At 39.3% G+C, this 12,039-nt stretch overlaps 1 protein-coding gene across 13 annotated transcripts in view; it reads left to right on the top strand.

Moving 5' to 3' along the window:
* Positions 1-12,039, top strand: part of CELF2 (CUGBP Elav-like family member 2) — a 291,604-nt gene that overhangs the window by 222,623 nt on the left and 56,942 nt on the right. For all 13 annotated transcript variants that reach the window (XM_080918103.1, XM_080918108.1, XM_080918101.1 and 10 more), the window contains 2 exons: positions 5,635-5,714; positions 9,397-9,555. In XM_080918103.1, the coding sequence (XP_080774229.1) occupies positions 5,635-5,714; positions 9,397-9,555 (239 nt within the window). The remainder of the gene's footprint in view (positions 1-5,634; positions 5,715-9,396; positions 9,556-12,039) is intronic.

The raw sequence follows: 12,039 nt of genomic DNA, 5'->3' as shown, positions 1-12,039 counted from the left end.
TTCCATTAGTGATACTCCAGATGAAAGACACTCAGCTTTTTTCCCTCAGTGTCTGTTGCTACCTCAGCTGCTGAAAAAATAATAATAAATAGAAATCAAGTGAAATTAAAACAGGGCTGCTCTGAAGAGTACCTTGTATAAAACCAGAGTATACACTGCTCAGTAAGAATGTTTCTATGGCAGACGTTTAATGATGACAAAGGGAAGTGCAGTTGGGTAGTTGGCCACTTACCTATTTTCTGGGTTTACACATTTCAACGATGAATATGAAGATAATTAGTCAAGTAGGCCTCCCCTACCACTCCTCCTCTGCCCAAGCAGCCGTTTGGATCCTTCCTGAAATGTTTCAACACACTTTCTTTCCCTACACGCCAGAGGCAGTGAGACAGAGGGTTACCTCCTAACTGGCTAAGCCAGGCATTGGGAAGGCAGGAAGCTAGCACACAACTTCTCACTTTCAGTCTCTATGTGCCCAGCCAGAAGGTAAGTGTGGGTACCAGTGCTGCCCTGTGAGAGAAGCAGGACATACACACCTTCACAGCTCTCAGCACACTGTTGACTTAGGACATCACTCATCAGCAGAAATCCCTGAAAGCTGCCAGGACTCACAGCTGTACTGACCAAGGCTGATTTATACTTTCTATTAGAGCCATTATCTTTGGGAGATGTAGAGAACAAAAACCTCCCTGTCACTAGTCCATGTCCCAGGACAGACACTGTCAGGAAACAGTTGTAACTGTCTACATGGAAGAACCTCTCACTTCCACTCACACAGAACTACCGAGCAAATATCCTGTCTCATCCATACATAGGGCAATATGCCCAAATCTAAGGTCTTTCCTCCACTGGGGACAGTCACTCATTCTACAATGCTCCAGTTCTTGAAAGCATGTTGTTCATCACTTTCAAACAGCTTCATGTCAGTAGTTACACCATCGTGCAAGGACAGCTGCACCACCCAGGCACCTGACAGCTCTCCAGGAGAAAACAAGTAGGCCACCACAGCCCATCTGTGGCATTTCCAATGACACATGTATGCCCAAAAGCAAGGTTGTGGCTTCCACACCAGACGTACATGTTTAACTGTTACTTTAGGATGCTGAACTAAAACAAACATGTTCTAACTGATACATACAGTCAAAGGTTATTGAGATCTAACCTATGAGACTTTGTGCACAATAACAATTGAGTATACTCGGAGTCAGTAGAAAAAGTTCATTTTTCTTTCTAACAAACTGTAGTATAATCTTCATCACCATGTAAGGTAACTGTCTTTCTCCTTGCATAAGAGTATTCCAGCTGTGTTCCAACATTCCCCAGCCTAAACCTTTTACAAATGACTGTTTTCAAGGAAAAGCACAGAGTGGGCTTAACAGTTAGTCCTTGTTTGTTCCTTGTTTGTATTCAAACAGTACATTAAGATAGTATTTTGGAATGTTCAGTACAGGTATTTGGACTAGACTGTTTTGATCAGTTTAGTTTTGTTCTCCCAGTACCTAAATATTCATCTCCATTGGAAACTTTCATCACATGCCTTTTGGAGTCCTGACTACATTATGCCATCTTGTTCAGAATAGCCTTCCAGCCCCATCTAAGTGATGAGATTTTCCTAGCTGCTAAGTGGGTCCTAGTGTGTGCCCAGATTCAAATGCCATAAATGATTGATGTGTTAATCCCAGTTTTCAGTATCCTAACCCAACATTGATAAATTAGATTACTAATGCATGTGCCCAGTATGCTGTACTGTGTGTTTGATATTCCTGTCAGTGCTAAAAAGATACAGGAAAAAAAATGGCTGCATTAATATCTTCATTAGGTGATGATTAATTTATAAGTAACTTTTCCATAGTTTGAAGCCTCCTTCATGCTGTGCAGTAACTTAAATCATGTTTCTTCTGAGATACAGCAAGCTCCTGCCTCTTTGAAAGAGGCAAAAGAACAAGAGACACTGGCATCTTTCATGCTCTCAAAAGTACTTCTAACTTTGACATTTCTCTGGGTTTTGTTTCTGGTTTTTTAATTGTGGAGCAAGAATTTATCTAATTGTATAATATTCTCTTAATCACTGGGATAAGAGGTAGGACCCTATCAGTGGGCAGTGGTGGACCGTGCCTTCAGTCTCAGCATATGAGAGGTAGAGGTGGGCAGAGCTCTGAGCTCAAGGCCTGCCTGGTCTACAGAGCAAGTTCAAGGATAGCCAGAGCTACACAAAGAAAAACCCTGTCTTGGAAAAAAATAAAAGAAATGGGAGAAATATATGCCCTTTTTATTGAAATGGCAAGTATGGTAGATAAAGTCCAAGCATCTCACCCTCTATCACTGGGCTTTGAGTTTCCCTTAGATCCTGCCCTTAAGAAGACAAACCTTTCACCAGTCATCCATGTGTTTTAGCAACCAGAAGGCAGTCTCACTAAAATAAGAAAAGTTCCATTCCTCATTCCTATTGGTAATCTCTAACATTCTCAAAGGGCAGACAATAAGTAAGTACAAGGTTAGCCACAAAAGAAGTTTTTTTTTATATATATATTTGGCAGTTTTAAGACAGTGATATGCATATATGATACTATATCCAAACCAAAAAGGAAAAATATAAGTATCTTTTCTTTCCTCCCATCTGATTTCTCCAGCATTGAGGTCAGTTACCAGAGGACTAGTTGCCAAGATGATTCATTTACAGTCCTAAAAAGTTAAGGATCTGTCTTGTCAGGATTTAGTCAGTGCCGCTTCATGCAGAATAAAGGACCGTCTAAAACTGAAGTACTTCTGCCCAGTGAAAAGCCTTCTGGTTGAGCTATAGGAAAAGCAGTGGCCAGCTCTGGTAGTAGCGCTCTTACGATTCTGGGTTGAAGAAGAGTCATATGTCAGAGAACTGGGACTGGAGCAGGTACAAACTTCAGTGTTTGTACTTGCATTGAAAATAAATTAGAATATAACCATATAACTACCACAGCCTCTCGATACAGAGAAATTACAAAGGTTAACAAGCTTTACTGTCCCCAAAACTAGTTGACTCCTGTGTTGCTTAACTGCATCCACAGTAAACATTTTCACTGTGCATTGCCACTTTATAAATGACACATTTTTTTTCCTCCTAACTAATGGAGTAACACACGGTAAAGAACTTGACAGAAGCTCCTAAAGAGACAACTTCTCTCTTTTCCAGCACTGTCAGTAGAATAAAAAGGTTAAAGAAGTCATCACAATTGTCCAGTCATTTTTTGAATGGGTTAGGATTATAAAATTAGGAGCACCATTTGGGTTTTTAATTGTAGGATTCTTAAAGGAGAGGGCAATGGTTTGAGTTGATAGAGATTTTATTATTCCTGCTAATTGCTTTATCTTTCTCACAACAGTTACTTACAAGTTACTTGTGTGAAATTGTGATAAATGAATAAGCTTGCCTTATTGATTCTTATTGGCATTTTACATGTTTCTAATGCATTTTTAACCTCCATTTGGAAACTGTCAGCTTGGCATATGCTCCTTAGATAATATGAGCAAATAAAGTGCATATTACAGTCTTCATGGCCATTAAAACAGATTTAGTCCAAGCTTTGTATGCTTTCAGACACACCTCTGCTGGATGACTTGGCTTTCATCGTAGTTTCAAGGCAAGAAGTGGAAAGATTAAAATCACTTAGTTTTATTTCCTCTGTAATTTCAGTGATGATCATTTTGAAGAGGTATTACTTTGAAACAGATGATAAATTCAAGACTATAATTTCAGACCTTAGCATAAATATGGAGTCCAGTGGAGGTGCTGTCTTCTGTCTCACACACTATTACACACATGGTCTAGACACCTTAGAGAAGGCCATTGTTTTTATGGATGGCATGCTACAGCCATGACTAGGTACATGCAGCATGTTTAAATGGTAGGCTTTGTCACTGCTGTCACTCAGAGCTACATGCTACAGCTCAGCACTCAAGCAAGCTGGGCTTCTTGCTGGCTTCTTAAGATCTTCTCAACTAACGGGGATATGTGATGAGCTTCATTTATAGTGGAAACTTTTTATAACATGTTTCAAAAAATATACATTTAGTTCCTTTTATGACTGGATGTCATTGTGCATTGGGGACAGTGAACAGGTACTGCTTTCTCTTAATGCTGTTAGATTAGAAGGCACTACAGCAATATTGATTTGATATTCTCACCAAGTATACACTGCAGGACAAAAGAAGAAAATGTATTTATGACTCTCTAATTTACATAAACCAAACAGTCTGGTAGTTGTTTGAATGTAGAATGTTCTGTTTTGTTTATTGGCCACAGGGGCAACAATCTCATACTGCTGATGCCAGAATTGTTTCTATGCATTTGCTCCAAAGTGACAATAAGCTTCAGCCTCTCAGTGCTTAGATCTGCTTCATTTGGAAATCTTTTAAGTAGTAATAATAATAATGTTTTGAGGAAATTGAGTGGAACACTAAATTATTTGCTGATACCTAAGTTCAAACTGTGCAAGGCTAAAGAAGCTGAAAATCAATGCACTTTTAAAGTCATTAGAGATCATAAATGAAATAAGTCTGCATTGCTTTAGCTAAGCTTTTAGTGTGCTGTGGTATTATTATAAAATCAGCCTAAATCTGCATTAATTTCACAGCCTTTTTCTCTAAGAAGCCCAAGGGAACATGATGAATAAAATGTAAATTCCACAAGGCAGTGTTTTTATTCGTACAAAGAGCAATGAGCCATGTACTTCAAGTGGTGACCTGCATGGTGGCCAGCACTGCCATCTAAAGCAGAAGCCAACTCTATGGGTGCCAGCTATTTTATAGCACTAGATAAAATAAATACAGGAAGCTTTATAGATCTCATAATAGATGTTCAGAGAAATGTACATTGTCTTGTGTGTGTTAAACTTTAGGTCAAATCTCTGATTCCTTTCAGAAAGCTACAATTTCCAAAGTCATGAAAATTTTGTACAAACAAATTACAGTTTTTCTAATTTATTTTATATGCACTGTTGAATTTTCTCAGGGTAATTGTTTTGTCAATAATGAATAATTACTACTTTGTACTGGATTTGTTATATTTGTTTACATTTGAGTAACATCAATTTATATTTATATGTTTTTAACTATCGAAGAATAATTAGATATATTTATTTGTTAACATTTTGAGCTCTTAAAATTTATTTGCTAAATTTACCCTTGGTGTGATGATTCTTTATTTCTTAAAATTCAGTGATACATTTTGAAATACAGAGTCCTGTGTACAGTGTGTGCATGCTCTCGGTGTAGAGATCATCAGCCAAGAAAAAGTAGCCCGCTTTTAACTTAGGAAATGCAAGTTACCTCTTGCTACCTTCAAACCTTGTGGAACAAAAAAGAAAGTATGAAACATGTTCCGCTCCCTAGTTCCCTTAACCAAAAAAAAAAAAAAAAAAAAAAAAAAAAAAACCTAATGAGTAAATTGCTCTGCTTTGGTCAGATTAGCAATTCAACACTGTGAATAAAAAAGAAAACAAACTAAGATAAAACCAAAGAGAGAAGCTGTTTACTTTTCTGTACTACTGAGAACAGTGTCGTCTTGTGGCAGTTCTCGTAGACTGTGTTGGTTTAACAAGCGTCCAACCCTTTTGTCTTGTTGTTTTTTGTCTTTCCTGCTCCCTGTCCCCTTGTTTCCCACAGGCTGTGCGTTTGTCACATTTTCTACAAGGGCAATGGCACAGAATGCAATCAAAGCCATGCATCAGTCTCAGACCATGGAGGTACTGTATCATCTGCCCTTTCTTTGTTTTCTTTGTGCAAATGATGGGGAATGGTAAAGCAGTTCTCTCCTGTGTGGATTGTTCACATGACAATCACAGACTTAAACTCTCACTGGTTTGCTTTTCATTCAACTCATATTCATCTGCCCATCTCCCTCCCTCCCTTCCCCTCCTCACTTGGTTCCCTTTTCTCTCTTTCCACTGCATTTCCCCCTAATGAAATGTGCGGTAGTGAAACCTTCCACTTGCCCTACAGCTGTCTTTTGAGCCTTTATTGGAGTAACACAGGTCCTGAGATATGAGGCACTTGAAGCCAAATGTCATTCTGGACCTAGGGGATTGAATACATACCCTACAGCAGGGTTGCTATGGACTATGCTAAACAACCTCCACCTCAGGTCCCTACTGTAACAAATCACCTGATTAAAGATCTTAACACATCAAACAATTGTTTCTTTTTTCATCTCAAGAATTTTGAAGAAAGTTAATAATTCTCCTGTTTACCAGTAAAATGTTAATTTTCAGCCTCCTGAATAATCCTATTGGTCTCCTTACTTAAAAGTGAATAACAAAGAAATATCCATACTCAAATCCAATCTCCTAAGAGGTTGTGACTTGAGGAACAGGAGAATCAGAAATGTGAAATCTGCCACAGGTGGAGACGCACGGCTCTCTGTGCTTGTTCTGTGATTTTGGTCATGACCTTTCAGAATTCTGCACAAGAACATACCAAAAGTGACATGGCATCACTTCCTCTGTATTGTCTGATAGGATCATTTGAGAGTGCATGTGCTACCGTGTTATGTATACTGTGTCTGTGTGTGGGTGATTTTCTCCAGAGGTGGTGGCCTTGTGCTGTTATACAAAGCTGTGTTTCCCTATTTGAACAAAAATATTTTCGGTTTTATTTAATGTGCAAAACATAGTAATTGTTTGAGCTTCTTTTTTTAATTCCCCTTTGATTGGGATTTTATTTTTTGGTTTGTTTGTTTGTTTGTTTGTTTTTGCAATGCTGCATCTTCCAAAGCATGCTGGGAGCTAAGTGATCATTATGCGTCATGTTCTATGGGAAACTTCTTTCTATTAATTCAGAAGGCGGGTGGAAGGGGTGTGCATGGCATTGTCACTAAGTGTTTACTGTACTTATTTGAGTTGTGACATCAGCATTGCAAAGCCTATTGTCTTTTTTGAACATTCATTTGACTTTGATATTCCTAACATATATATAATTAATGTGTTTTCCTTGCAGTGCAATGCATTTTTAGGACAGTCCCACCCCTACCTGAAGGCAAGCTCAGGTGAAAACCGAACATGGTAGAAAATAATAAGCAGAACTCCAGTCTTGTACACCTTGCAGTCACTCACGTTACTCATGTTCTGGCTTCCTTTTATTTATAGGCTGTTCCAGATGTGTGGTTTTCCAGCTGTTTTTCAGCTTAGCCATTCAAATGAAAGTGCTGTTTAAAAAGCAGTCCTCATATGTGCTTATTTACATATATGCATTTAGCCATTTTTATATCCTGTGATTGAGGAATTTATACCAAAATTGATCTCCCCTTAGACAAGGTTTTAAAGTTCTTTTGACGCTTAAAAGTGCTGCCATCCCCACATGAGTCCACAGAGAATGCTGATGAGAGCTGAGTCTCTCAGTTCTACTGCCCAAGAGCTCAGGACACAAGGCAGAAGTGGGTATGAGCCACACCATAGGAGGTTTTCGTGCAGAGAATGCTGTAAGGCTGGCACAGGCATGTTCTTCAGATCAAAGTTTGTATGCTCCTCTTTAAAACCAAATACCCATGCTTATACAAAGGGCCCTGGGTTCAGTTTACAGATTCTGACCTCTGAACAGAACATTACATACTATGCAGCTCTGCTGTGGCCATACAACTAGAGGTGTTTGATGGAGTTTTAACTAATTACATTATTTTAAGGACTTTGGTGTACATCTTAAAGCAAGACAACAATATTTAAAATGATGTTCAAAGACTTGTTTTTAAAACATGCATATACTATCTGTTTCTCTTTTTTTTTTTTTTTTTTTTTGTAGATGATCCCCACTTGTTTTTCTCTCATGACTTGAACAGGTCACTTTTAAAGCTACAGTTGTTTACCTAATTTCATGCTTAGATGCCCTTTTCACATTTAAGAATGAGAAACCAATAAATGTACTGTTAGGAGAAGGTTCTGTTGCTAGTCATAGAACACTTTCCTACAGCAGCAGAACGCTCTCCATGTAAGACCACTTGTGTTATCTTCATGTCCAGAATATTTTGCTCTGCTTTAAGAAGTAATAAAGTACCAAAATATGAAGCAGATAAAATTTTGTTAGATTTTTTTAATGGCGGAAATGTTATTATTATGTAATTTATTGCCATTTAACATTCTGTCCCGTGATTCTGCCTACCAGAGTTATTGGTTGATTACAACTTCTACACTGAAACAGTTACCTCACTTTTCTTACTTAACAGACTTGATAGCCTAATGTAATTCATAGCTAAACTCTCAGAAACTACCCAAAGTAATAAAGAAAAGCAGGCAAGCTTGTCTTTTAGAAGAAAACTGACCTAATGGGAATGGAAGGGAAAGTTCATTTAAATAGGAACGCATCTTTTGAGAGAGACAGCTATCATCACATATAAGATTGTATTTAATGCAGGAGGATGGCGATGGCATGCGCTCCATGCTCCATCTCAAGGACAGGGGGCTGGGAAGAAGAGTGCTTTCAACTGAGTCCTCACCAAGAAGCAGATGGTTTCAGGTGCTTGGGACAGGACCATCCTGTTTGAAGCAGTAGGCTAATATTTTCCCAAAGAATAACTAACAAACATTGATTTGCTTTATTATGTGACCTTTGACCACTTCTTTCTCACTATTCTTACTCCTTACCTTTTAAAGGAAATTAAAACTGGATGAGGCTTGTCAAATGGTGAGATTACTAGAGAAAAGGAACTGTGTCGAATCCTACCTTCAAGATCCATCACTTTTGACTAGATAGGGTGTGCTTCTGAATCTTCTGGTTTACTCTGGGGACTTTGGACAGAACAGAGGTGACAGGGACAGAGGAAAGAAGACCTATCTGAAACCATGTGCATAATTACTTTGATCAGTGCCTAGTTTTTCATCTCTCTGCCCTTCATCCATGTTTCTACATGGAACTCACTTTTCTTTTATTGTGTCAAAATTATTTTCACTGTTCCAGTGTTCAGAAATACATAACTGAAAATAAATGAATGGTAGAAATGAGTGAAATATTTTCATTCCAATTGTGATTTCTGTCCCTTTATCCTCTACCGGTATATGGAAATGGCAGACACATGAAGACAAGGCTATCTTTAAGTCAAGCAAGCCATGAAGCTTAATTAAAGATAAGGTCTTCGTCTGGAGGGAAGTCCTGAAGGAAGTTGAAGGAAGACACATGAAGAGAGAGGAGAGGCAATGTAATAATAAAATCAAGAAAGCAAGTGGTTTCAGCAACAGGTCCCTTTAAAGAAACCAGTGGCAGTATATAGAGTTTTCTGTTGATGGTACCCTTCAGAGAAGGAATATCAAACCATCTAAAACCATTCCAGACCATTCCATGTGCTCCAAGAAAGCTAAGATAGATCCAGTGGTGACTGAACATTACAAAGGGATCTCATCAGGCTGTACCACCGTCTTCACTCTCCGATGTGTCTGCCCACAGGGCTGCTCTTCACCTATCGTGGTGAAGTTTGCTGACACTCAGAAGGACAAAGAGCAAAGGCGCCTCCAGCAGCAGCTTGCACAGCAGATGCAACAGCTCAACACTGCCACTTGGGGGAACCTGACAGGACTGGGTGGACTTACCCCACAGTACCTGGCGGTAAGTGCTCGAGAACATGGGTCTCTCTCTCTCTCTCTCTCTCTCTCTCTCTCTCTCTCTCTCTCTCTCTCTCTCTCTCTCTCTTCTCTCTGCATGTGTGTGTGTGCGTGTATGTGTCTGTCTGCCTTTCTCTGTGTCTCTCTCTGTCTCTCTGTGTGTGTCTCTCTGTCTCTGATCCATGAAGGAACAGAACACTAAATTCAAGACTGTTAAAAGCTACTTTAATTATGCCAAATTTTTACTTTCTATACATTGAGTCCCAGAAATTATGAAATCAGCATCAGGGCATGTTTTTATTAGTTAAATTGATTAGCATAAGAATGTACCTAATTTAACTGTGGCCTGTTAGCAGCTACCCTCCACACCCTAGACTTCTAAGCAGTTTTTACGGCACAGTAAAAAGCCTGTGCTACAAGTGCTGCAGGCTTGAAGCCTGCTTATTGAAACCTTAGATTCTAAGATCCAAGAGAACTGGCCAAGAACTGGCCGGCAGGCTGGTCCTACTCTAGTGGTTAGGGGGCCTTCAGTGTTCACCCCGGGTCTGCAGAGTTGGGATTGATGGGTGACACTAATGTTTCCTCTGTAGGCCAAACAGACTCAGTTCTTTGAGCCATCTCTTAGATATTTCAGTTTCTGACTATTTCCTTTGTATTAATCACCTCTCTTTGTCGTTGTCATTATTGAGATACAGTGGCCAGGACTTACGACAGTCCCCTCAGATCTAAGCTAACTGAAAAGCATGCCCAGGCATGGACTTACAAAACAGTACAGCTTCTTCTACAGAGTAAAGCCATGAGTGGTATGTCCCTGTGAGGAGTAGGTAAGAGTCAAAGGACAGAACTAAAACATGCACATGTCCTTGCTAACCAACACTCTCAGAATAAAAAGCCTCAAATCACAAAATGATTTATAGTGTTTCCAGCCTTTATCCCCAGCACTGCCACCTCCCTCCCCAGCAGAGTAAACGAATGAATGTATGAGTGTGTGAATGAATGAAGTACTGAATGACTGAGAGGCATGCTTCTTTTCCTGTCTTCATTTGAGCCAGTAAAAGATTGACTACATTTACCATCGTTTTCTGCCTTAAAGATACTGTGGCCATCCTTGCTTAACTCTCCATATGTGTGTTGCCATGCTTTTTTCCTAGCCTGTTGGCTGGTGACTTTATTTCTGAAAAAGAACCAAAAAGTGGGTATAGCATGAACCCTAGAACTACTCTGTTTACCACCCCATATTTTCCCAGAAGTAATCAGTATTCTAATTCACCTTTTGCCTTTTTAAAAATGTTTGAGACTGTGTTTTCCTTCCTTCCCTATCTTCCCTCCAAACCCTCCCATATAGCCCCCTTTCAAATTCATAGCTCTTTTTCTTACTGTTATTGTATGCCTATATGTATAACTGTGTGTTTGTGTATAATATATGCCTAAATAGAGCCTGTATTTTTCAGGGCTATGAGGCACTGGACAACCAGTCAGTGTGTGCTCCCTGCCCAGCTCTCTTCACTTGCCCCCAGTTTATTTTTTTAAGATTTATTTATTCATTTAATGTATGTGAGTACACTGTAGCTGTCTTCAGACACACCAGAAGGCATCAGATCCCATAACAGATGGTTGTGAGCCACCATGTGGTTGCTGGGAATTGAACTCAGGACCTTTGGAAGATCAGTCAGTGTTCCAGTTTCTGTGTAGGGCTGAGGCCTCATGGGCCTTTCCGCATCCAGCTTGGCATATTTGTTGGTGTCATCCTTGTTCAGCTCACATGTGGGCAGACATTATGGATGTAACTAGACAACCCTGCAGCTATGCCTTTGTATTTATACATTCTATCACTGTGGTATACATTCATTAAAAGGCCATCAGCTTAATGATATGCACCTAAATTTTTATTCAACGCTGACATCATTCTCGAATCTTCATACTTTCCATGAGTCCACATTCATGTTCTACCAGTACTGAAAACTAAGACACAGGTCCCTACCCCAGTATTATGACATGTTTCTCCTACTCCACAGCTCATAGAAAGCTCTGGTATGTGTTTCTGTGACCCCATCAGAAAATTACTTTCATTGCCTGAAAAAGAATAAAACTTAGCCTCATTTATAGAATTGGAATTCTGTAAGCTGTATGTTTTCTCATGTCCTGACATCAGTGTGTCTTAGTCATCCTTCTCCACTCTTGTCACAAGAAAGTCTTGTCTTAAAGGGCTGTGGGCCCTTAGGGCACTCCCTACTTCCTGGGTAAACCAGTCCAAGCCTGTAATTATTGGTGATTGTTTCTTGTCTTCCCAGATGGTCTGTTTAACTCAGCAGGTATTACTACTTTCTTAAAATACCTTTAAAGCTGATTTTACAACTTTATTTTTTAAAAATACACACACACACACACACACACACATACACACACACACACACTATGAAGTGGGGGCTGCTACTTTTAAACATAAATGGATGAGAAACTCAACAAATCAAACAAAAATACTATTTTA

This window comes from Micromys minutus, assembly GCF_963924665.1.
Source record: "Micromys minutus genome assembly, chromosome: 6".
Lineage (NCBI taxonomy): Eukaryota > Metazoa > Chordata > Mammalia > Rodentia > Muridae > Micromys > Micromys minutus.
This window is presented reverse-complemented; position numbering and strand designations above follow the sequence as displayed.